At 37.0% G+C, this 25,230-nt stretch overlaps 1 protein-coding gene across 4 annotated transcripts in view; it reads right to left on the bottom strand.

Annotated features, from left to right (window-relative positions):
* The window catches only part of EMB2762 (CCAAT-binding factor), a 277,094-nt gene that overhangs the window by 168,580 nt on the left and 83,284 nt on the right, over nt 1-25,230 (bottom strand). For all 4 annotated transcript variants that reach the window (XM_089832810.1, XM_089832811.1, XM_089832808.1 and 1 more), the window contains exon 7: nt 24,588-24,679. In XM_089832810.1, the coding sequence (XP_089688936.1) occupies nt 24,588-24,679 (92 nt within the window). The remainder of the gene's footprint in view (nt 1-24,587; nt 24,680-25,230) is intronic.

Genomic DNA, 25,230 nt, shown 5'->3' with positions numbered 1-25,230 from the left:
CTTATAAACACTTTTGAGTATATGGTGAATGTTATGCAAATTGATTTTATAGAGGAAATTACATAGAGTACGTGGTGAATATCATATCACTTGATGTTCTGAAGACCATTACTCGTAGTACTTGGTGAATATATTGCATCTCATTCTGAAGGCCATTACTCAAAGAGTATTTGGTATATCTTATTTGATATTTTGTAGACCAATACTCCAATATGATATCAAAATGGTGAATATCATATGTTGACATTCTGTAAACTATTACCTTATTGAGTACATGGTGAGTTTAAAGTGTTGATACTCTGAAGACCATTACTCTGAGTATTTGGTGAATATCGTTGATATTTTGGGAGGCCAATACTCACGATGTCATATGTGATATCAAAATTTTTGAGAACTTGGTGGATATCAAATGTCAATATTCTAGGAGACCAAGACTCGTGATATTAAATGAGATATCAAAATGTTGAATATCTTATGATCAAAGTTATTCATATATTACATTGAGTTAATATATCATCATATGTTTATCCTCCCTAGCTAAGAGGGAGTGTTGATGTTTTGGTAGCTTTAATAGGATAAACCTGTGAGATCAACTTAATACTATTAAAATGATATATATATACACACACACTTAAGTTTGCTATTATATTAATTATCTTAATGAATAGACATGTCCCTCTATTCATGTCCCATGAAGGGACATGTCTCTTCTTGATTTATTCCTCATACAAAGAGATCAATGTATTTGGAAAACACATACTAAAGATAGTAGTACTATTATATTTGCAGCAAATCCTGAGAAATCCAACACTATAAGCCATATATTCTACTCCTTATCCCTTTGTACAAATAGATATGAAATGTTTCTTCTGAATATGTGTATTATGTCTTGTTATATATGAGTGTGTCTTTTTCAAATGCTTTGTTTACATATTTATCTCTTAGAGAAGCAATTAAAATGTCTCTCTATTGAGAGAGTATGACACTTCATTTCTAAACATTATTTATTTTATAGCTTAATCTTCAGTTATCACCACCCTTATATTTTAAATGATTTTCTTTATTAATTTTATTTTAACTAAACCATTGCCAATCTTATGTTGAGCTTATAATAATCCGCTATGTTTTCCATATCATCAATGGTTATACTATTTTGGAATTAATGCTTCACGGCATTTGTTTTCTGGTTTTATCATTGCAAGAAGGCATGTATGTGGTCCCTTGGCACTATTCTGCAACAGGAGTAGCGGTTCAATCCACTTCTTGCTTGTAATCGTAGGTTTTATGCAACATCCGATACCCCTATACTTGTTGGTTCTCTAGTGAAGGTGACGTCTTCCACGATGATGCTGATAGGGTGTGTTTATCATGGTGTCGTCCATCGTGGCTTCTTTCCTTGTTGTCATTGCTTGGCATCATCACTTGGCACCACTAACATTTCTCTCGGCATCGATTATTTTCCTTACCGTTGATATCAGTTAAGATGGAAGCTCAATCGGGCTGGGATGAATAACACTTCTCTCCTTCATCCTGGCCTCTCCTACAAATCGTCGTTCATGCTTTAGAAGTGTCTTTAAAAGATTTGATGTAATATACCATACCTTCACTATGTAAAGTTTCTACAAAATTCTGATTTAAATCAAACTTAGATTATACCTTCTAATACTACTTGTAGATAATTTTCAATGTTCTGTCTTGAATGAATTTAGAGAGATAAATCCTTAAATGTTTTTCACTTCTGCAAGTTGTATTCGGGCAGCATTGACTAAGGAGCAGACTTTATTGTTTCTTGTGTGTCCTTAGAGTTCAACCACACCCTTATTAAATATATAGATCAAGGGGGATGTCCTTACAAAGGACATGTCTCTTCCAAAGTCTCCTTTGAATTATCTTCTTACAGTCAGTGACTTTTCATGCAAATATTAGTATAGAATCTAAACTAACCAAGGGTGATTAGTAAGTCTTTAAACTAGTACTCCATGATAGGCGCCGATATCCATAAGAGGATAATACAATAATTTCAGACCTATTTAGTGCAACACCAAATCAATATGATCTGTACTCCGATCAGGATGATTGAAAGTTACGGAATTAACACTCCCTCTTAACTTGATAATCATACTAAGAGATATCATATCTAGCAACATCAATTAAGATGAACAAGCAAGGAATGGTACTCTATATCTATCTAAATCTTCTTAGCATGTGGTATCATGGAACACATGATACAATTTCATAATACTAAACTTGTGATATGACATATCATTGATACCAATGATAACAATATTGTAAAGAATACAATATACAGGATAAACCCAAAGAATAATTAAATTCTTCATTTATCCAAGTTGTGACTCGTAGGTACTGGTATTTCTATTTCACAACATGATCTTGAGTTTAAGATCTACCTGAACATAGGATAAACTCCGACGAATAAAATTCTTCCTTTATCCAAATTGTGATTTATAAACATAGCAATGTCAACTTTACAATGTGATCTTAAACTCATTTAGATCTTACAGCAGAACTCTATTGTTTAGCACATTATCTAAGAGATCATCATCTCTCATAATCTTGTTCATACAAGTGTTCATTATCTCAGAGATCATCACCTCTAAAATAATGAATACAAATGGTGGAGCCCATAACAGCCAATAGCTTGACAATAAAATTATTTTATTAATAATTTAAAGAATACAAATGAATTACGATTAAACCATAGCAAATCTTTTCCTAAAGTGATCTATCTTCACTCTAGAGAGAGGTTTGGTGCCAATATCTATTTTTTGATCTGTAGTGCAAATGTATTCTACATTTACAGTATTTATGTCTAGCATATCTCTTACATAATGGTAAGGAATTTCGATATGCTTGGACCTGTCATGGAAAACATGATTCACCGAAAGCTTGATGGAACTTTGATTATCACAATGAATAATTATAGGATTCATGGCTTGACCAAATAATCCCACAAGTGACTTTCTATGCCAAACTACTTCCCAAGAGGCCATAGCTGCTGCAATGTATTCGGATTCTATGGAACTTTGTGCTACTAAAGACTATTTTCTGCATATCCAAGATATCATTGCTGATCCTAAACTGAAACAACATCCTAAGGTACTTTTTTTGTCTTTAACACATCCACCGCAATCTAAGTTAGTGAATCCATGTAAATCCAAGTCACCTTTCTCATATATGAGCCCAAGGTTAAGAGTGTCTTGTAAGTATCTCATAATGTGTTTGATTTATCTCATAATGTGTTTGATTGCAACTAGGTGAATCTCCTTTGGCTCACACATAAACTAACTTAAGGCGTTAACAACATAGCATATATCAGGTCTTGTATTTACCAACTACATAAGGGACCCAATCATCTGTCTGTAGAGAGTAGAATCTATGGAAAGTGATTTTGTTGCTGCTTCTTTAAGTTTATGTAGATTAGTCTCCATTGGAGAAAACATAGACTTGTAGTTCCACATTCCAAATCTCTTCAAAATATCTAATGCATACTTCGCTTGATTAAGTATAAATGTTGTCAGACTTATAGGAAATAATGGAGTCCCAAGTCTTTCATCTCGAATTCTCTAATTAAATCTTTCTTGCATTGCTTTATGTGATGATCATCACCTGTTATTAGTAAATCATCAACATACAATATCAAAATTACCATATCCTCTTTATCCATTCTATAATATAAATTTGGATCAGCTTCATTTTTGGAGCATCCTAAGTCGGTGAGATATTTATCAATTCTTTCATACCAAGCCCTTGGAGCCTGTTTAAGGCCATAGAGAACTTTCTTGGGCCTACAAACAAAAATGTTAGGATCATGAGTTTTAAATCCTTCAGGTTGCTCCAAATATACCTCTTTTATAATTTTTCCATTCAGGAATGTTGATTTTACATCCATCTGATGTACTGTCCATCCCTTTGATGCTGCAATAGCTAGGACTGCTCTTACACAGGTGTATCTGGCAACAGGAGCAAAGGTTTCTTCATAATCAATCCCTTCTTTCTGAGAGAATCCCCTGGTAGTGCTATCATCAGCAGCATGCTTTATTTTAAATATCCACTTGGAAGAGACAACAGATTTTCCTTCAGGTCTAGGAACAATTTCTCAAACATCATTCTTCATAATGGATTGGTATTCTTCCGTCTTAGTATCCTTCCAAGTTGTATGTTTAATAGCATCTGAAACATTGGTTGGTTCTGATTTAGACAAACCATTCATGTTTGTTATATAACTAGAAAATCTTTTAGGTCTTTTTCTTTCTCTGATTGTTCTAGATGGTGCAGCAAATTCTTGCGCTTCTTCTGCTGTCTTAATGGCCCAAAGTGGTCTTTTCTTAGAATTTTGAGTTTCTTCAAGATTAAGATTTTGAATTTCATCTTCAATTTCTTCAATGTTCTCCCTCTGAGACTCAAATTCAGTATTTCTTTCGGAACTAGGTAAAGGAGAGGGTTCTTCAGAACTTAGGGCTCTTTTAAATGCTAAATCTTCTCCAAAAATTACATCCCTACTAAGTTCAATATTTTTCTGACCAGATATGAAAATTGTATATGCTTTAGATATTTCACTATACCCTACAAAAATACCTTTCCTCTCGGAGGGTTCTAACTTAGTTCTCTTTCCTTTTGGAACATGGATATATACTGGGCACCCAAAAATCCTAAGATGACTTATATTGGGTTTAACCTTAGTAAAGACTTTTTCAGGAGTTTTATCTCTAAGGTAGGAGTGAAGACTTTTGTTTTGAATATAAACAGCAGTACCAGAGGCTTCTACCCAAAGATAATATTCTAAATTTTGATTAAATATCATAGCTCTAGAAGCTTCTATAATTGTTCTATTATTCTTTTCTGCTACCCCATTTTGTTGCGAGTTATAAGGAACGGTATACTCCCTCTTAATTCTTGTTTCTTTACAAAACCTTTTAAACAAATCTGAGGTGTATTCCCTTCCATTATCAGTTCTAAGAGTTTTAATTTTATGTCTCAATAAGTTTCTAATTAAGGTTTTAAATTCTTTAAATCTCTTTAGGATTTCTTCTAATTCTTTGCATTTTAAGAAGTAAATCCAAGTTTTCATAGAGAAGTCATCGATAAAAAGTATATAGAACCAAAATCCTCCAAGAGAACAAACAAACATAGGTCCACATAAATCTGAGTGGTTTAATTCCAAAACAGTGTTAGTTTTTCTAGTGCTGTCATGAAATGGACTTTTGGTGTTCCTACCCAAAGCGCATCCTTTTCATATGCTTGAGTGATCTTTATTCAGTTTAGGTAAACTAGTAACCATCTTCTCCATAGTTGATAAAGTTTTGAAATTTAGATGTCCTAACCTTTTGTGTCATATTTCCTTTATATCCGCAGCTTTATGAATTAAGGCCTGAATAGGTCGACTAGGTTCTAAATTTGATTCATACAATAACCCTTTTCTTTGACCAATCAATTTTGGTTTCTTAAATGAGGAGTTCTTAGCCCAGGTTATTACATTATCGTCCATGAATGCAATATTACGTCTATCATCTTCAAGTATTGTAACCAAGATTATATTCCTTTTTATTCCTGGTACATAGAGTAAACCTTTGAGAAGAAGAGAATTTCTCGACTTTAGTTTCAAGGTGCAATTTCCAATTTCTTTGACGAAATGTGTTGAATTATCACTGCTGGTGACTTCACCATTAACCTTTTCTGATATAGAGTCTAGTGCTTCTTTGTATCCTGTAATATGTCGACATGATCCACTATCAATCACCCATGCTTTGCTTGAGACTTCATTTGATAATGAAGAATACAATACACGATTCTCAAGATCATACTTATCTTCTTCCCTAGTTATGTTTGTACAGTTCATTTGTTGTCTAGAATTCTCCGAGCAATTAGATCTATAGTGTCCAAACTTTTCGCATCTGGAGCATTTTATTTTGGATAGAGCTTTCTTAGGTTTGTCATTCTTTTGATTACCGTTTTTCTTCTTGAAGTGCTTCTTTTTGCCTTTATAGGTATTTGTATTAAGAACATTAAGTTCTTCATCTTCAGTTTTCAACTTTCCCCTTTTTTAAAGTTTTATGGATTCTTCGTGAAGACAATCTCCTTTAAGTCTATTGAAGTCAGGAAGTTTGCCTCTGGCACTTACTCCTTATGCGAATGTTTCCCATGAATTTGGTAATCCATCTATAGCCATTAGTGTTAGCTCCATGTCATTAATGATGGTTCTTATACTTGCAGGTTCATCTCTTAGACTGGCAACCCTTAGAAAGTAAGAATTCATCGATTGTCCCTACTTTATTTATATGTAATTTAGTTACCTTTTCAATGTGAGAACTCTAGTTGCATTGTTAACCTCATATGCATTTAGTAATGCATTTATCATATCAAATGTTGTTTGATGTTTCATTAGCATGGGTACAATATAATTTTTCACTCCATCTAATATGATTTGAATGGCTTTTCTATTCCCTTTACTCCAGATAGTTTTATGAGGTTCAACAGTAGGTTGTTTGGATGCTAAATCAACAAATTGTTTTACATCATTTTCTTCAAGAATCATCATGATTATGAATTTCCAAGCATCAAAGTGTTCTTTTCCATCAAACCTATCCTCGGGTCTGATTGTGTATGCCATTGAAGATAGAAGAATGATGCTAGATATATATCAAGTCTGATTAATTAATTTGCGGAGCCTAGGTTCGACTACTAGAGCTTTGATACCATGTAAAGTTTCTGCAAAATTCTGATTTGAATCAAACTTGATTATACCTTCTAATACTTGTTGTAGATAATCTTCAATGTTCAGCCTTGAATGAATTTAGAGATATAACTCTGGAAATGTTTTTCACTTCCGCAAGTTCTATTCGGGCAGTATTGACTAAGGAGCAGACTTTATTGTTTCTTGTGTGTCCTTAGACTTCAACCACACCCTTATTAAATATATAGATCAAGGGGCATGTCCTTACAAAGGACATATCCCTTCCAATGTCTCCTTTGAATTATCTTCTTAAAGTTGGCAACTTTTCATGCAAATATTAGTGTGGAATCTAAACTAACGAAGGGTGATTAGTAATTCTTTAAACTAGTACTCCATGATAGGCTCTGATATCCATAAGAGGATAATACAATAACTTCAGACCTATTTAGTGCAGGACCAGAACAGTACGATCTGTACTCAGATCAGGATAATTGAAAGCTTCGGAATTAACACTCTGCAGTCACTGGTAAACAGCAACGTTGAAATGAATTTTTACATGGTACAATTTGCTTGTAACCGCTATCACGTAAAGCAGTTTTAAGTGGCATTGGAGATATGTATCTTGTCGAACTCGGCTTCAAGTTTGCACCCAGCACCATATCCCCATAGTCTCCCAAGCGTGTTTCAATGAAATCCTCAACAACCTATACTAAGTCCATTGCAAGACACATGGAATTCTAATGTCAATCCCAAAAATCCATAGTTCAGCATTATGCTATGTTGGAGTTACCCTTTATCATCGCAGTGTAATATTTCTATGTTGGAGTTACCCTTTATTCATCTAAAATTGATGACAAAGGTAATGTTGATATCCCCTGTTTGTAAGAAAATCTATCAGGCACATCACCTTGTACAACTTCACAGCTTTCCGTCACAGTCTTGTCATCCATTGTGTTGGAGTAGTGTGTGGAATGATAATCATAATAATGCTTCTGCTTCATCAGTTCCAGCACTGCTGTCATGCCCATTTTGCAATGAAGATTTGGATGTCACAGACTTCAATTTTGTTCCCTGTAATTGTGGATTCTGACTCTGCAATCATGTTTCTGGAAGACTATCTCTAGATCTAAAACTAGTTTCAACTCTATGGATGAAGGTTCTCGCTGCACTTAAAGGGGAATTCTTGAATTGCCTTCTGTGTTGTATATTCTTCTTTCACAATAGTGTCAGCAACACTTCTGGTCTGCTTATCCAGTACCCACTCCACAAAAATCTATATATTCTTTTACAAGAATTTCCCTTTAATTCAGTGTAACCTGGGGACTCGCACCCCCTACCAAACCTCGAAGTACCTGTCCTCGAGACGTCCCTACACCAGGTACTTGCGTACCCAAGTACCCCACCTCGGTCATTTTGCAACCATGGCGCCCCTAGAATGGGTAATTGGATTTCTATTTGAATTTTGATTTTTGATTGTTATTATTGGGTATGTAATATGTTACTATGTTGAATGTTCAATGGTTCTAGTTCATGTTGCAATTTTGTTATGTTCAACTATTTTAATTTGGTATGTTCTACTGAAACTTCATTTCATAACAAGCATTGCAAGTTCTATATATATATATACTATACAACATCCCTCCCTACCCCGACCTCCCCTTGCTACCATTGTGAAAATGAGGTACATTTTCTGTAATGTCCCCATTTCTGAGATGGATTTTAATAATAATATACTTAAATATAAGATTAGAAAATAGTAATAACTAAAATATACTTGTAATAATAATTATGATAATAATAACCTATAATATATTATCATCCAAATTATTATTATTATTATGAAAGGAAATAATGTTAATAATATCATAATCTAATGTAATATCTAATTAATAAATAACAATATCAAAATATAAATAATAAATAATTATTATTATTATAAAATTAAATATGAAATCAGATAAAGAATAACTAAATCTAATATATATTATAATTAAATGAGTTTAAATTAAAGATTTAAAACTTAATTAATTAAAACATATCTATCAAATCCTAAGGATGTGACAATTCGAGAATGGATATAGAAGAGATATAGAAAGGGAGAGGCAGGAACGAAAAAAGGGGAGGTAGAGAATAGGATATGTACTTCTTACATCTGATTGAGATTCACACACCAATCAAAGCCTATTCAGAAAAGAAAAGATGGGAGCATAAATATGCAAACCTATTAACCTCAATATTGGGACAAATACATTTCACCAAACTATATAGATTGGGAGACAACGATAATATACTTTAGGCTGTAATGATAAGGGCAAACTTAATTTGATGCCATCCGAGATTATTGTGGGGCATCCAGGTTGCACAGAGCCACGTCAAACAGCATTGTCTAAATCAAGTTGATCAGAATCACATTGCAGTAAGAAAGATAAGGCAGATTGATAGGTACATACGAATATATATTCACCAGCAGTGAATAGGATGAAAAGGGATTTAAGGATAGAATTAGAAGCGCTTGAGTAGAACCTCTAATAGCCAAGGAGGAAGAAAACATCCGACAGGGCATCTATGAAAAGAGACACTGCATAGATAATTAATCAATATTCTACTAATCAGTTAGCCAAACAAATCCACAGACGGGAGAAGAGTCCAGTCGGTGAAACAAGGAGAGTATAGAAGGGAGAGTCACATGATATTGTAGCAAGAAGGTTAACACAAACAGATTCATAAGAAGAAGATCGTAGTACCAATATCTATTAAAAGGCAATGAGCAAACTCTTAGGAAGGTACACAGCCAAGGGAATTGGAAAGTTATTAAGATCTAAGTCAAAGAACTAAGTTGCATCAAAGGGATCCTTTAGAAGCTATCATTTAGAAAGAACATTTGATTCTCGATCATATGGTAAAATTATATACTGACTGAAAATATGTGTGAACAGAATTTAATGATAGAATGTTATAATTGAACTCTATCAAGGACAAGGCTGAGAAATTAATTTCAAATATACAAGATGGAATGATATGTAAGATATAGAGAATTATTAAAAAGAGGATTTATGAAAAATAGTAAATCCAATCTCTAACTAGGGGTTTTTGAGGGAATTAATTTTGTTCCCAGTCAAGGATATTACATTTTCCCCCCGTCCCAGAAACTCCTCCCGGCTGTCCCGCTGTCCTGACATACCCCAGTACTGGTGTAACATTGCTTTAATTACACTCAATCAGAATGAGCATCAACTCAGTTATAAGTAACAAATGAAAGATAATTTCATCTTTGTGATGAAAAGATTGATCAATGTGGTTGTCTTTGCTACATACCAAACTTGGGTTATCTTTGTTCTGCACCAATTCTAATTTCATTTCTCTGCACAATAATCTGCATCATCCAGACCATGCTTAACACCCCAGTATTGAGTTTTATGACATGTATATTGTGTTTTCCAGATATATTCTCTTTTCCCCCTTACAGTTCCACAGATTTTACATATACATATTGCAACTATATACATATATATGTTTGTTGTTCCAGGTCTCTTCAAGATGTATTTGTCTCATATTCTCTATATTGTTTGATTCAAATAAGTAATTCGCATCCAAGTAAACTCCATGTCATCAATGACACCTCTTCACCACATACATCACATATTATGATGACATTGACTTCTAGTGCTTTTGCACAAATGGATGTCCTAATTCTGCAAAAAATTAGGGCTCAATCATGACCCTTGAAGGGCATTTGATACTACAATCACTGATAAACTACTAAGCACTTGTCATGTATCAAAATGTTTCAAACTTTATTATTTAAAGAACTAGTCTATGTTTTGCAATTTCATTTAGGAATTTAGTAATTCAATGTATGACTTTCTTTACAATCATGAAAATAGATTAATGAGCGAGTATTTAATATTTATCATTGACATTTGGCATTGATCAATAAGCAAGCAACATATATTTATACTATGAAATGACTTAGTTTTGCAATTATGCATGTTTCTTTTATTTTTTTCTATACATACATACATACATACATACATACATATATATATACACTCACGAACCCAAATGGGAATTTTTCTTTTTGGCCAAACCCACGAACTCGGACTCAAGCCTGAATCCGTCCCTGAACACGAATCGGCAACTTAAATACAAGGTGATAGATGATATCATTTACTATGGCAATAAGATCTACTTGGTGCCTGATTCCAGATTGCAGAAGTTGATCACAGAAGGTCTTCTAGAATCGGATTCGCAATTACTTGAGGGCAAGCAATTTTTGGGACAAAGGGACTACAATATCCTTGTCATTAAATAAAAATAAAATAATAACTTTTTCTTGGGGACCCGATTGATTTATATATATCTCAGGCCCATCTTTAGTTTTCCTTAAGCATAGGTGTTTTTCATGTCATGCATTGGCACGTTGTTTCTCCCTCAGAGGTTTTCCTCCAACGGGGTATATATGTCTGTCGGGTTAGTTGTTGTAGGTATGCGATTTGGATTAGTTTTATTGTACTAAGAATTCCTATTGGAATTCAGTATTGTTCGCCATTTCAGAAGTGCCAGACCTTCCCTACTTGGCTATCACAGTTTCGATGGGATTCCCTCACCCTACTATGTTCTTTGTATTACTTTACTTGGATCTAGTGAATCCGAGTACCATCATTGTTTGCAAGTATATTCTCTCTATGATAAATTGTGACTCGCTCGTGCATCTGCTAATGGTGTACATATGTGTGGTGGCAACTGATGTCTTCTCTATTTCGTTAATGAAGGATATTAAAACTCCAATTGATCTACTCCCTACATCGCAAACAATGCACACAGCCAACCTCCATTCCACCATACGGTCTTTGACTACATCCATACGGAGGTCAACTCGTATGCCAAGCAACTTCCAATTGGGAACTGGAACAGAACATTACAATAGTAACTTCCAAATGTACGCCAAGAAACTTCTAGTTGAGGACTAGAACGAAACATTACAGCTAGGCAACTTCCAGTTGGGAACTGGAACGGAACATTACAGCCAAGCAATTCCAGTTGGGAACTGGAATGGAACATTACAGCCAAGCAACTTCCAGTTGGGATCTAGAACAGAACATTACATATACTAGAAGGACAGTGAGATGCTATAGGTTGCTTGGGTACCAAACTCAACAGCTTTCCTCAAGCCTTTACAGATCCAAGCCCCTAAGCCTTTCGTGGGCGTGTCTTTAAGGCGCTCGGGCACACTGATCTTATCCTATCTTGGAAATGTTCTGTTGGCTGGGTTTACACAGGCCTCTCCCTTATTACATTCTGGCTTGTCCTTTCTTAGAATTAATAACCAGTTGTAGCATATGGATTTAATTAAGGATAGTGTTCAGATATTGTGCCTTATTATCACAGTTAGGGTGTATTCGAATCATACCCATTAATAGAGTCTCTATCTGATGGTGTTGTTGTGTATAAGTCCCAACTATAATGTATGTACACAGGCCAGAGAAATATTTATATTGTTCTGTAGTGAGAATCATTACTCTCTGTGGTAACGTTAACCCTGATTAGTGTTGTATCAATATAAAAATCTGCTTCTGCTATTATTGGTTGGGTATGCCTTTGCAGTCAGTACTGTAAGTATTATTGTTTTTTCTTGGATGCTTTGTGAGTAGCCTTGAGTGGATATTTATACCTGCTTTATGACTGATGGGGTGCAGAGTCTGAGGACGTGTCTCCTCAGTAGCACCCTTAATTTCTTCTCTGCATTTTTTTTACCGATGCTTCTGCAGCTTGTCATTTGTTTCTGTATTAGTCTGGCCTTGTATCCATGCGTTTGTACTTGTTCAACCATATGATTATTATTATTAATTATTGTGTGTGTGGAAGGAGAAATATTAAACGCTCAAGGAGAGGTATTCAGCTTGGTGTAATCTTGCCTACGTAGACTTCTACGGAGATCAATCACTCACCACAAACCATTACATGTTCTATATAATGATTTCGTTTATTAATCATTTAATAATAATAAACTTTGTTACTAAATGTATAGATAACTATGTTTGTAAATATAATTAGTAATATATATTCAATTAATCAGTAGTTAATATTTAGTTGATATTATAAATATTTATTTATTCAATTTATGGTATATTTCATTAATCAATAATTAATATATATTTTATATATTAAATATTTATTTATTCAATTAATAATATATTAAATAACTATAATAAAGAATATTATATTCTGAATAGCCAAGCCCTGGGAATGCGTGAATTTGGTGTGTGGGCATGCAGATGGGCGTGTGTGCGTGTCTATGTGTGTCATGGAGCTGATAGGGAGGTGAGCGGGCGGGTGGGCAGGCGAGCGGATGGGCATGCGTGTGTCTATGTGTGTCATGGAGCTGGTAGGGAGGTAAGCGGGCTAGTGGGCGCACATGCGATGCGTGTGCACACGCGTGTGTGTGATGGAGCTGATAGGGAGTTTATTAATCGAATACTTGAAGTGTTCATTTTATATTGGCCTTCCATATGCTCAGTAGCAATTGTATTTAATGTTTCGTTAAAAGATTGTGGGAGGATATTGTTGTGTATTTATTATTGGAAAATAAAGTTCAAACTTTAGATTTCAAAATAATATTCCCCATCTGCAGACTTATAAAATATTTTGAACCTACAATAAAAACCCATGCCATGGAAGCACATTAGTCTCGATGGAACTTCTACTGCCAAGGAAAATAAAGCTTAGTGCTGAAAACTTGAAGGTATATACATCTTGACCCTCCTCTATTTCCAACAGAATCTTCATGGATTCCACATTTCCATTATAGCCAAGTATATGGAGTAATACCCAGTTTGAGGATTAGTTGCAGCAGACAGAGAGAATAGCTCATCACTTGCCAAGTATATGGAGTAATACCCAGCGTGAGGATTAGTTGCAGCAGAAAGAGAGAGTAGATCATCACTTACTTCAGGTTTGCTTGTCTCAGTAATTGCAGTGCTAACTATACTACAAAGACTCCTACCTTCACCAAACTGCAATATGAAGTGATGTGGATTCCTAGAAAGGTTCGTGGTAATTCAAGCTGAAGTGCTGTGAATGCTTCTATATGACTCCACTGTGCATTATCAACAGACCCAAAACGGTGAGCTCATTGGAGATCTATGTACTTACCAGATACAATTACTTAATCATATCTTTATCGGTGAAATTAGTTGTTGGCCAATCTGATATAATATCTGTGTTATTGTCTTGTATAAAAATTCCTTATATGCAAGTCTGAAATCAAATGAAGGTATAGAATTGTAGTACATATTCTTCTCATTTTGTAACAACTATTGAGTTTCAAGTTCAGAGCAGCGGTTCACTTGGTGTCGGTAAGCAGTATGCAAAGTTTTTATTGAAATGTCTCTGTGGAACATCTAAGAATCTTTGAACATACAAGTGATTGACCAAATGCCTATTTATAGTTTGTGAGACTTGTGAAGTAATTTTGGGTCAGATTTAGTAAGGGATCTTACAGTTGCAAGAACAATTAGTTCAAATAACCCATCTGAATGTCCTTCTAAAATCTTGAAAGCTAATGCAAGGGGCCCATTTAATCCCAAAAAAAATCCTCCACAATTTAAGCACCATACACAAAGAAAGGTACAGTATGTTTGCATCATTTGTGCAAAAAGGTCTCAAGGGGAGCTAGAGAAGGTTTACTTCTTAGTTACCAGATTCGCACATCGGATCCCAGATCTGGATTCGGGTTTGATCCGGGTCCGGATCTGCATGTGGATCCATGAGGATCCGGGTAGAGTCCACCACGGCGTCAAAGGAGGCCAAAAAAAAAGTTTTTAAAGTGGGCCCAATCAAATTTTTTAATGTTTTGTTTTTGTCCAAACCCTGAAAACGACCCTCTAAGTCACTATGCAAGTTCATTTACACTCACATTTGCTCTCTATTTTGCTCTTTCATTGTTGCTAGTTTCAAGTAAAGTGCTTGGATTCAAAGGAGATTGGTTGTGGAGCTCCAAATAACTTGCAAGAAGTGTTTAAGGTATGCATTTCAACCATATTCTTAAGTTCTTTCATAGATTATTGATTTATTTCTAGTTTTCCAAATTTTCAAGTTTTTGTGTAAGTGTGAAGCATGGTTTTCTTTCATTTTTTTCTAGATTGCAAGAATAGAACAATGAGTAGTCAAGGCTCAATGGGTGGGGCTGGATCACCAAATTCAAAATTGATAAGGGGTCTCCTTTATGCACAACAAGAGTCACACAATGTCTCAAGGGTGGGGCATACATATGGAAATGTAATTATTGCAATGTACAACATAGAAGCTCCTATTCCCGAATGAAATACATCTTTTGGGCCCTGCGGATGAGGAATTAACATCTGTCAAGGTGGTGATAAGAAGGGATTACCAGCTGCACAAATATCAGCGTTAGCAAAAGAGCAAGAAGATGCTGATAGAGCAGTTGCAAAAGAAAAACATGTTGCTTCCAAAAGAACAAATACACCAACACCACCATCCAATCAAACAAGCACAAGATCACATCCTTTTTTGCCTATGCCAACTACAAATGATGAAGATGAAGACCCATCTCCACTCACCCGCAAGAGAGGCCCACTAGATAGGGCATTCCAAAATGAAAAGAGAGACATTGCTGATCACAAAATTGGACATTGTTTAATTGCAAATGGTGTTTCATTTAATTTTGTGAGATCACCTTATTTTAAGGAGATACTGGAAGCAATAAATGAAACACCCCGTGGTTACAAACCGTCTGGTTATGAGAAGTTGTGCACTACCATATTACATGATGAGAGGAAATCTGTAAAAGTTCAACTTCAACCAATAAGAGATTCTTGGGTTCAATCAGGTGTGTCTATTATTTCGGATGGGTGGAAAGATTGTAGAAACCATCCATTAATCAATGTTATTGTTGTATGCCCTAAGGGGGCAATGTTCTCTAAGGCAATTGATTGTGAAGGGCAAGTGAAAAATTCAAAATTTATTTCACGCATTCTCATTGATGCCATAGAGTCAGTGGGTCCTGATAATGTTGTCCAAGTGGTCATGGACAATGCAAAAGTTTGCAAGGCTGCAGGGATAATTGTAGAGTCTAGATATGATCATATCTTTTGGACACCATGCACCATCCACTCTCTCAATTTGGTGATGAAAGCAATTGGCACCAAAATAGATTGGGTGAAAAAGATATATGAGGAAGTTGAAGAGATTCAAATGTTTGTGGCAAATCACCACGTCACAAGCAATTTTTAGGAATTTCTCGGACTTGGAATTATTGAAGGTAAATTTGTATATTTAATATTCAATTATATATTATTGGATTCCATAATTTTTTTTCTTGTTTACATTAACATGTTTTAATTTTAAATGTATTACTAACTTGAGTTTAACATGTTCTTAGGTTGTTGAAACCCGCTTTGCCTCTCACACAATCATCTTGAGACGACTTCTGAAGGTAAAGGAAGCATTGAAACATATGGTCATTAGCCCCCAATGGGGCATTTGGAAGAATTCCAATACGGCAAGGGCCTTAAATGTGAGAAGAAAGATACTAGATGAGGATTGGTGGGGTCTTGTGACTTATGTGTTGGATGTCACCAATCCAATAATGGCAATGCTTCGTTGCAGATGGTGATGAGCCATACCTGGGGGATATTTATGATTCCATGAACACTATGTTGGAAAAAACTAACATGGTAAATTCTACGCTCTTTTACAACAATTGTTTATTTGAGAGATAGCTCGATTCTAAAGTTTAAATTGACATAATCACTAATTATAATTATTATGCATATCTCATATCCTAGGTCATACAGAGGAGAGAGAATGATCCTGAGGACACCCTTTACAAGAAGGTGGAAACAATTGTTCATCATTGATGGAACAAGATGACCACACCTTTGCATCTCCTTGCATATGCTTTATCCCCAAGGTATTGTAGTGCTTATCAAATGCTTGTGCTTATTTTATCCAATGTTTGTGCTATTGACATTTAATAGTGTTCAATTGTCTTTCGTTATCCCCAAGTACTATAGTGCAGATGTACTTTGCCTTCCAGGTAGAGTGCCACCATTTAGAGATGCAGAGGTTGCAAATGCGTATAAGAGGGCACTAGCTAAAATATTCCAAGATTCAGAGATTGGGGAAATTGTGAGGAGAAAATTTCCTGCCTTCATCTCAGGTGAGAATTTCCACCCTATTGCCATAGCAGACCAAAGCAGGATGGGTGCCATCAAATGGTGGTACCTTCAAGGGCAAGCCTTCATGTACCTCCACCCTCTTGCCATAAAGGTCCTATCCCAAGTAAGTTTGTAAAATTTATCACCTAAAGTTGATTTCTTAAGCTTAAGGTTAACACTCTCAATTCCTTGAATTTATTATTTATCTTGATTGTTGTATTGATCATTTTTAATTTCTCTTTAGGTAGCCAGCTCTTCTGTAGCTAAGCAGAATTGCAGTACTTCCTCCTTTATACACTCAATCAAACACAACCGGTTGGCTCCAAAAAAAGCAAAAGACCTTGTGTTCATTCACAACAATTTGCGCTTGTTGTCACAGAAGGATCCAATGAACAAGAAGGGGCCCGAAAAGCTTTGGAATGTAGCACCCGATACTCTTGATTTAGATATGACCAACCGGGATCTTGCTAGATCCACGTTGATTGATGTGGATGATGAGGAGGAGGATTATGAGTTCACAATCACCTCTACTACTAGTGGTTTGGGTTCCTCTACTGATACAAATGCAGCACTTGCAGCTCATCAATACCCCTTTGATGCGGATTTTCTTCAAAATCCATTTGATGATTAAATCAAAAAAAATTGTCTTGACTCTTGACTCTTTTATGAGGAAATCATGTTACAAACTTTACATTTAATGATCTATATTTTGAATGTTACAAACTTTCACTTTCAGTAATTCAATGTGAATGTGTTGATTTTCTTTATAATCGTGAAAATAGATTAATTATATATATATATATATGCACGAATCCTCCACAAATCATAATTGGGAAAAAAAATCCCAAATCCACGGATCTGATTCACGTGCCCGAATCGGATTCGTGTCACAAATCGGCAACTAAGGTTTACTTTCATCATTTTGGAATAGCCAGGGTGATATAAGAAATTAAAAATGCCATTAGAATCCAGGTGGACAGCTGTGGCATTGCCTACCAAAACTATATATGTTTAAAGTCAAAGAGGAAAGAAAAGAGACATTAGTGTTGCAAGGATGTCTAATATGTTATCATGAAAAGTGGTCAAGTTTGTTTTAGCCAATTTTTTCTAAGTCAATGTTATACCACTCCACATGGTACATTCTTCATATTTTACACAAATGATGCACTATTGGTCCATCATTTACCCCCTATATAAAACATAAGATATGCACCGCTCTCCTTGACGAGTCACAACATGAGCATAATGATGAAGGAGATGAGAAAAAATTGGATGGTGGTTAGTTGCTCTATCATCGTGGATAGGTGGATTGATATTAGCCATCACCCACTCATTAATGTCACTATCACAAGTTTTGTTGGCTCTTATTTTCATAAGAGCTATTGATTGTTCGAGGAGGATGTTTTACCGCATAGATTAATTGAGTGACGCACACAGACAATGATAATAACAGCAACAGTAGTACTTCATTTATCATTCACATATGCCAAGAGATTACATACAGAGCATCCGCTGATTTACAGTGAACCTAGACGGGGTATAAATACTTTTCGCCAAACCTTCCCGAAGGGGTCCGTCGGCTACATAACAATCCTAATCTACCAGTCGGCTACAAAATCTTTAACAACATGAACTCGTTGGCTACAAAATCTTTACCGACGACAACACCCTATTGGCTACACAATATCTACCGACAACATCATCCCCCCCAAAAGAAAAAGTTGTCTCCGGACGACAATTACAAAATCTCTGAGACAAATTAACAAACAAAATACATTAACTAACTAACTACAACAAGATAGATCACTTTCACATTCATTCCGTGCTTGCACCAAACTGGTCTCCAACCCACGCACGTCTGTAACCTCTACTAACACAATACTGTCTCCTTAGTCGAGCTAACCTTGATAGCCACCTGTGTTGCCAACTCTGGGTACACTAAGCCAAGTGTCGTTGTACTACCTTCAACAGGATGATCAACTCCTCCCGAGCTCTCTATACATCCACCAAAACAGCTTCACGTCCAACACCTACTCCAAGTGTCTCTCGGACACAGACACTCCATGCCTGCAGTAGCTCCAGGTCTCATCAACTGGTCACTCTTCCCACGACTGATAACTGCAACGACTGGGGTCCAGCGGGGTCGAGGGGCAGCTCTTTCGATTCCACACTCTTTCTGGCAACTGCTTATGTTTTCCCTTTCCTTTGGCATCATGCGATACTCATTCCAAACTGTTTCAATCTATCGTCGTCATTTTTTATTTTTGCTTCTTCCTCTGCTTGTCCGCTGATGTGCCTCTTTCATCTATTTTGCCTCTCTATCACTCCCAACTGCTCATGCTTTTGCCTTCGAAGCTGAAGACAATCCACAGAAGACAGGGGACCACCCGCGAAGCCTTAAAACATACGCGCACGGAAGGTTGGAACACAACCCGCAGGACCTCCAAACACCAACCGGAGAAGAGACATATCCCACGAAATTTAAACCATTGACCACGGAAATCTTCAACACCTCCCACGAAGATCTAACACCATTCGCGGAAATCCTACCGTGGGCACACGAATTCGCGGACATGCGTCCGCGAGGGCACAGGTGTCCGCGACCACGCATCCGCGGGACATTCTGTGTCCGCGGCAAGGCATCCACAGGACACCTAGTGTCCACGGCCACGCATCCGTGGGATACCTAGTGTCCTTGGAACAGTACCTGTGGTACAACTATCTTGAGAAAAATTCTTGCCTCCAATTTGGTTTGCACTTTTTAGAAAAGAAGTCTTCCGCCTGTTTTGTGCAACTTACGTGACCCATTGTGCCTGCGATCGTCGTTCATCTAGATTATTTCCTTGCTGTCGGCACCCTTCAACTAATTTTGTGGTGGGGTGTATTCTTTTCTTTCTGTGCGGTCCGTTCACCATATACCAGACAGTGGGATCTTTCTTTTTTCTAGGTTCGGATTGTATGTTCTTCCCCTCAGCTTTAGTCGTAACCGCCTTTCCTTCTTCTGCTTCTCTATGTTCCTTCGGACATTGATTTTCCTCTGTTTTCTCACCTTCATCGACCCTTAACATATTACAACTCGAAAAAAGTTCGTAGTCTTCTATCTACCAGTGGAAAAGGCCATTCACCGAGTCTAAGTTGTCGTCATTCAATCGTCCTAGTCTCAATACTCCTCTCTCGTCCGGTTCCATTCTCTTCTTTCCTTCGTCGTCACTTTCGCCTTCACCTTCTAAGTCTGACGACACTGCCTCCTCACCTACCATTTGTGTGTGCAGGTCAATTATGAAACTTTTGCCTCCGCGCTCCATTGATAGGGTATTTCATTTCCAAGCATGTTTTACTTTTGCTGCACTAACCAACTCCATCCCAGAATAGCATCATATCCTTTTCTTTTCAATGGAATGACCACGAAGTCCAATAAAAATGGTTTCGTTCCAATAATTACCGTTTGCGCCCTCAAGGTTCCCAACGGTTTGATCTCATGCTGGTCTTCCGTAAGCAACTGGAATGTAGGTGGCCACAACATCGGCTTTCCCAACTTCTTCCAAGTATCCTCCGATAACACATTCACACCGGACTCTCCATCGACAATTGTGTCTATCAAAACATTTCCCAAAATCCCCATCTCGACGACCGTCGGATGCCTTCCTGTTGTGAGTGTCAGAAACATTGGGTCTGTTGCTGTCGTTCCACTACTATCGCTTCCCGTTTCCTCTGTTGCTTTCGAAAGCGGTGTAGAATTCAAAATGGTCGTCCGTAACCAGGGCATTGTGAGGTCACTTAATTTGATTGGGACTTCCATTTGCATCACCTGCTTTATTATATTTTGCTCGATGCAGTTCCTTGTTGAGGTGTCGATGGTGTCCTTCAACTGAGATGTCTCTGCCTGTGATGCCTTTTCAATTTCCACCTGCGCTTCACCCTATTTCCTCTTTTCTTCCGCCGGGTCCGGGTACACCTTCGCTTGCCTCCGTGTAATTGCTAGAACCTCCTCTTCTACCCTGACAGTTATCAAATTTACTGCAGATTTTGGGCACTTGGCATCTTCATGGTCGTCGGGTCCGCACCATCTGCATAATAATTTCGGTGTGTTTGCCATTGTACAATCTCGCACAAAATGACCCCACAAATTACATGCTCGACATTGAACGATTGGCCGTCCGTTTGCATTATATTGGATTCGACTTCGGCTCCCATTATTATTAGTATTGGCATTGTTGTTGTTGTTCTGCCCATGTCTATTATTCCTATACCCTCCCGACGTGGCACCTGCATTACTGGTGTTTCCGCTACTGCCTGACAAGGAAGCCTACTGAGATCCTCTGGTTTTCATGTTAAAGGGGCATTCCTTTGTGGAATGTCCCATGATCTGACAAATGTTGCAGAATTGAATTGGTTCTTTGGACAAGACCCTTTAGTATGACCTTTCGTCTTACATTTCGTGCACCACAGCTCACTTCCCTTTGTCTCCTTCTACATGTTTTTAAATTCCTTCATCATACGGATCATGTCCTTTTGTAGAGCGCAGACCTTCTTGCTACTGGTTTCATCATCACTGCTATGTTCTTCAGAGAACGCCTCGTCATCTGAGTCGAATGAACTATTCTTCTTTTTCTTTTTTGTCTTCTGCTCTCTTTCCAAGTGCATTGCTCTGTTATATGCTTCTGTGTATGACGATGGCAGCACAATTTTCATCTTCTTCCACAACTTCAGGCGTAGGCCTTCCACGAACCATCTTTTCTGCAATCCGCCTGCCAGCTTATTTTCCATTTTACTTATCAAATCTTTTAATTTCCTGGCGTAGACGCGGACAATTTCATTCTTCCCCTGCTCAGTATTGAATATCTCTGCTACAATTTCGTTATCATCGCGCAACAATTGAAATTTTGCGAGAAACTCCTTTTTAATGTTATCCTAACTGTTTAGCTTTTGTCGATCTGTATCAGTAAACCAATCAATTGCCACACCCCGTAGGGTTGCCGGAACTTGCCTCACCCATTCGTTTGCATCTGTTATGCCATTTTCCCTCCAGATCGTTTCACATGTTTTACAGTGTCGGATGGGATCGTCTGTACCATCGCCATCGAACTTCGGCAACTTTTCTTTTGGTCCCGCCATCACAACTAGATTTTGTAAATAGGCGTTGCTCGGTTCTGCAATAGTGGCGTTGTTCACTCCCACACCATGGCTTTGCACTCCCACATTGACGGTGTGCACTCCCACGCTGGCTGTCTGCACTCCCGCATTGACGATCTGCACTCCCACACCGGCGATCACACCAGCGATCTGCTCTCCCACACCGGCGTCTCAACAGCTATGAATCTTGGTGAAGAAGGATCTTTTGAAGTTGTCCCCTGCAAAAGTGTATCCTGGACGAAGAGTTCACTCAACGCTCGTGCTCCCTCGGCACTCCGAGCCGTGCGAGTCGATTCCCTTCCATCTGGATTCTCTTCCCTCGGCGAATACAAGTTCAAAAACTCTTCTCTTGCTTCTTCCACCAATTCTACCCGCTGGCAAGTCTCCTTCAACAATTCCTCAACGCTTCTGTTTCCATCGGCAATCTTCTGAAATCTCCTTCGGCGCTTAGCCTGTTGTGCCAAAATTAAATTTCCCTGAACTATGCGAATTTCATTTTTGTCCTTCAGCTTGTTCTTGTTTTTATTCAGCTGATTCAGCATTAGTCTTCATTCCAACCTTTGTTCCAAGTCCATCGGGCAATGGCGCCAAATGTTTTACTGCATAGATTAATTGAGTGACGCACACAAACAATGACAATAACAGAAACAGTAGTACTTCGTTTATCATTCACATATGCCAAGAGATTACATATAGAGCATCCGCTGATTTACAATGAACCCAGACAAGGTATAAATACTTTCTGCCGAACCTTCCCGAAGGGGTCCGTCGGCTACATAACAATCCTAATCTACCCATCAGCTACAAAATCCTTACCGACAACATGAACCCGTCGGCTACAAAATCTTTACCAATGACAACACCCTGTCGGCTACACAATATCTACTGACAACAGAGGAAGGATGCAAACTTCCAATTTTTTAATTTGAAGGATGAGAAGTGACTACTTTTTATGTTCCCTTCTCAAGTCTAGTTAACGAGGCCATTGGCCCATTCGTAGTAGGTTCTCATAGGCTATTGTGATGGTGCTTGGTGGTTTTATGCTCAGTTAGCATCCACAATTGTGGTGACGATTTCTGAAGTGTTTTCAGCCTCTTGGACTGTTCTCCACGTGTCTGATTTAGCATCCAATATCATCCCACAGTTCCAGTTACTACATGGCATGATCAGTTTTGGTTTCTAGTGCCTTGCAGGTGCTTTCTGCAATTTGATCATAATATTTTAAAATTTGCATTAGAAGTCCTAATGTTAACATTATATTTTTTACTTTAGTATTATATTTTTATAAAATAACATTATTTCCCATCAGCTGAATGTTTACGGAAGGGTGACTCAGACATAAGTTAAATTTTCAAAAAGGATAGTTGAGGAAAATGAAATATTTTGAAGTTAAAATTGTTCTTTTTTCATCCAATAATATAGAAGGAGGTCTTGGGATCTCATGTGGCTTTATGCGGAAGAGAATAAGTTACAGGGAGATATCAAATTGAATGCACAATTCTTAGAAGGATGGACTGAGGACAAAAACCCTCATCAAATCAATAGTCTTGGATCTAAGAAATAGTCAGTAGCTGGTTAGAGCGGTTTCACAAAAGAAACACCTTTGTTTTCACAATGTTTGTAGTTTGGGGTTTCAAAAGAATGAAGAGTTTCAAGGTCTTTTGATTGTAAGTCTCTGGGTTTGTTTCTTAGTAAATGTGAAAAAAAATTATTTCATTTTCTAGTGTGTTTTCAGATATTCTTGATATTCCATATAAAGACTTCCAGTCAATACCCTAATTGATGGCATGCCATTTTGGTAACTGCTCATATTGTTCACTAAGACAAGGTGACCTGATTGGTGAAGGATTTCAAAGGTTCCAGGAGCTTGAAATGAATTTCTAGGCAGGTTGTACACTCTTACCATTGCACATAACCTACGTATAAACCTCCTTTCCCTAGTCACTAATTTTGATGGACTACTACACTACTAGTTGAAAGTGAATTGAAGTTTTATGCCCTTGGCTGGCTGCTACAACGTAGTCTAGAAATAGCATCTGGCAGCCTGTTATGCAAAATATGCCATACCCATGACTCTATGGCTCATGCAAACACCCAATGTTTCCAGTTCGATGCCATTGGTTGGTTGTTGAACATTGAAATCTGGAAGCATTGGGTGCTCGCACGAGCCATACAATTATGGATATGGTAGATTTGCATAACAGGCTGCCAAATGCTTTTCCTAGACAAAGTTTGTTTCTATTGTTGACTGTCGAGCATGTTCAGTGTACATATTTTCAAACTGTTGGCTCGAATGGCTAGACAATAAGTTAGTTGGATGACGCTCATGTTTGCATGAGTTTCCAATAAACTATATTGAATATTAATTCCTGCACTGATTTTTATCATTTTGTTTGGTACTGATAAATGGTTGACAGTAAATAATAGTGTGAATTCACCAAAAAATTGTACTAGAAAATTCTTAAACAAGAAATGAAAGAAGAGAAAATAAGAAGATGACTGAAAGTTCTATCCTACTGATCTTGAAATGATAAAAGAGTGCAAAATAACTGTCAAAAATCATCCTGTCAGGCATAAGCACTCACTTTCTTAGAAGCATTCTGTGTTTGGTCTGTGTTTGTTTGTTGTGTCTTCTGCTTTCCAAAACCCCGAGAGTTATCCTTGTCACTTGGTAAACCTATTATAGAAAGAGAAAATATAAACATAAGTAAGAAATTCATTTAAAATGTTAGAGAACAAAATATAATTTTAAAAGACAGGAAGCCATGACATGCCTATCTGATCCAAATTGGATCATGTTGTAATAAAGTTCTTTTCATTTACGTTCTCTAGCCATTGTAAAAGACATTAAGAAAAAAAGATAAACCTTGGAGCATTATTTAATTATTTTTCCAGTAATTCAGATTAAAGAAGAAATTGTACGTGTGTTCTTGACATGTGGTATGTTGAAGATTGTAGCTGCAATAGAGATCTTTATCTCTGATTTTGCTATATGTTGAATATATCAGTATTGTGTTAACAGTAGAGAAGATATTTATGATGATATTTCCGTCATATTTAGTGAGCACAATGTGGCATATAATGTGTACTAGGTGTCACAGTCATGCATTCGGGAATATGAAGAGACTTGTTTTTGGAAATCGAAGTGACCTTCAGTTGTGATATAAAGGGTCTCTCAATTCTATATATATATACACACACACGCACTCACACACACACACATATATA

Source organism: Cupressus sempervirens, chromosome 5 (assembly GCF_028749045.1).
Source record: "Cupressus sempervirens isolate cs-2001-9-10 chromosome 5, ASM2874904v1, whole genome shotgun sequence".
NCBI classification, from domain to species: Eukaryota; Viridiplantae; Streptophyta; class Pinopsida; order Cupressales; family Cupressaceae; genus Cupressus; species Cupressus sempervirens.
This window is presented reverse-complemented; position numbering and strand designations above follow the sequence as displayed.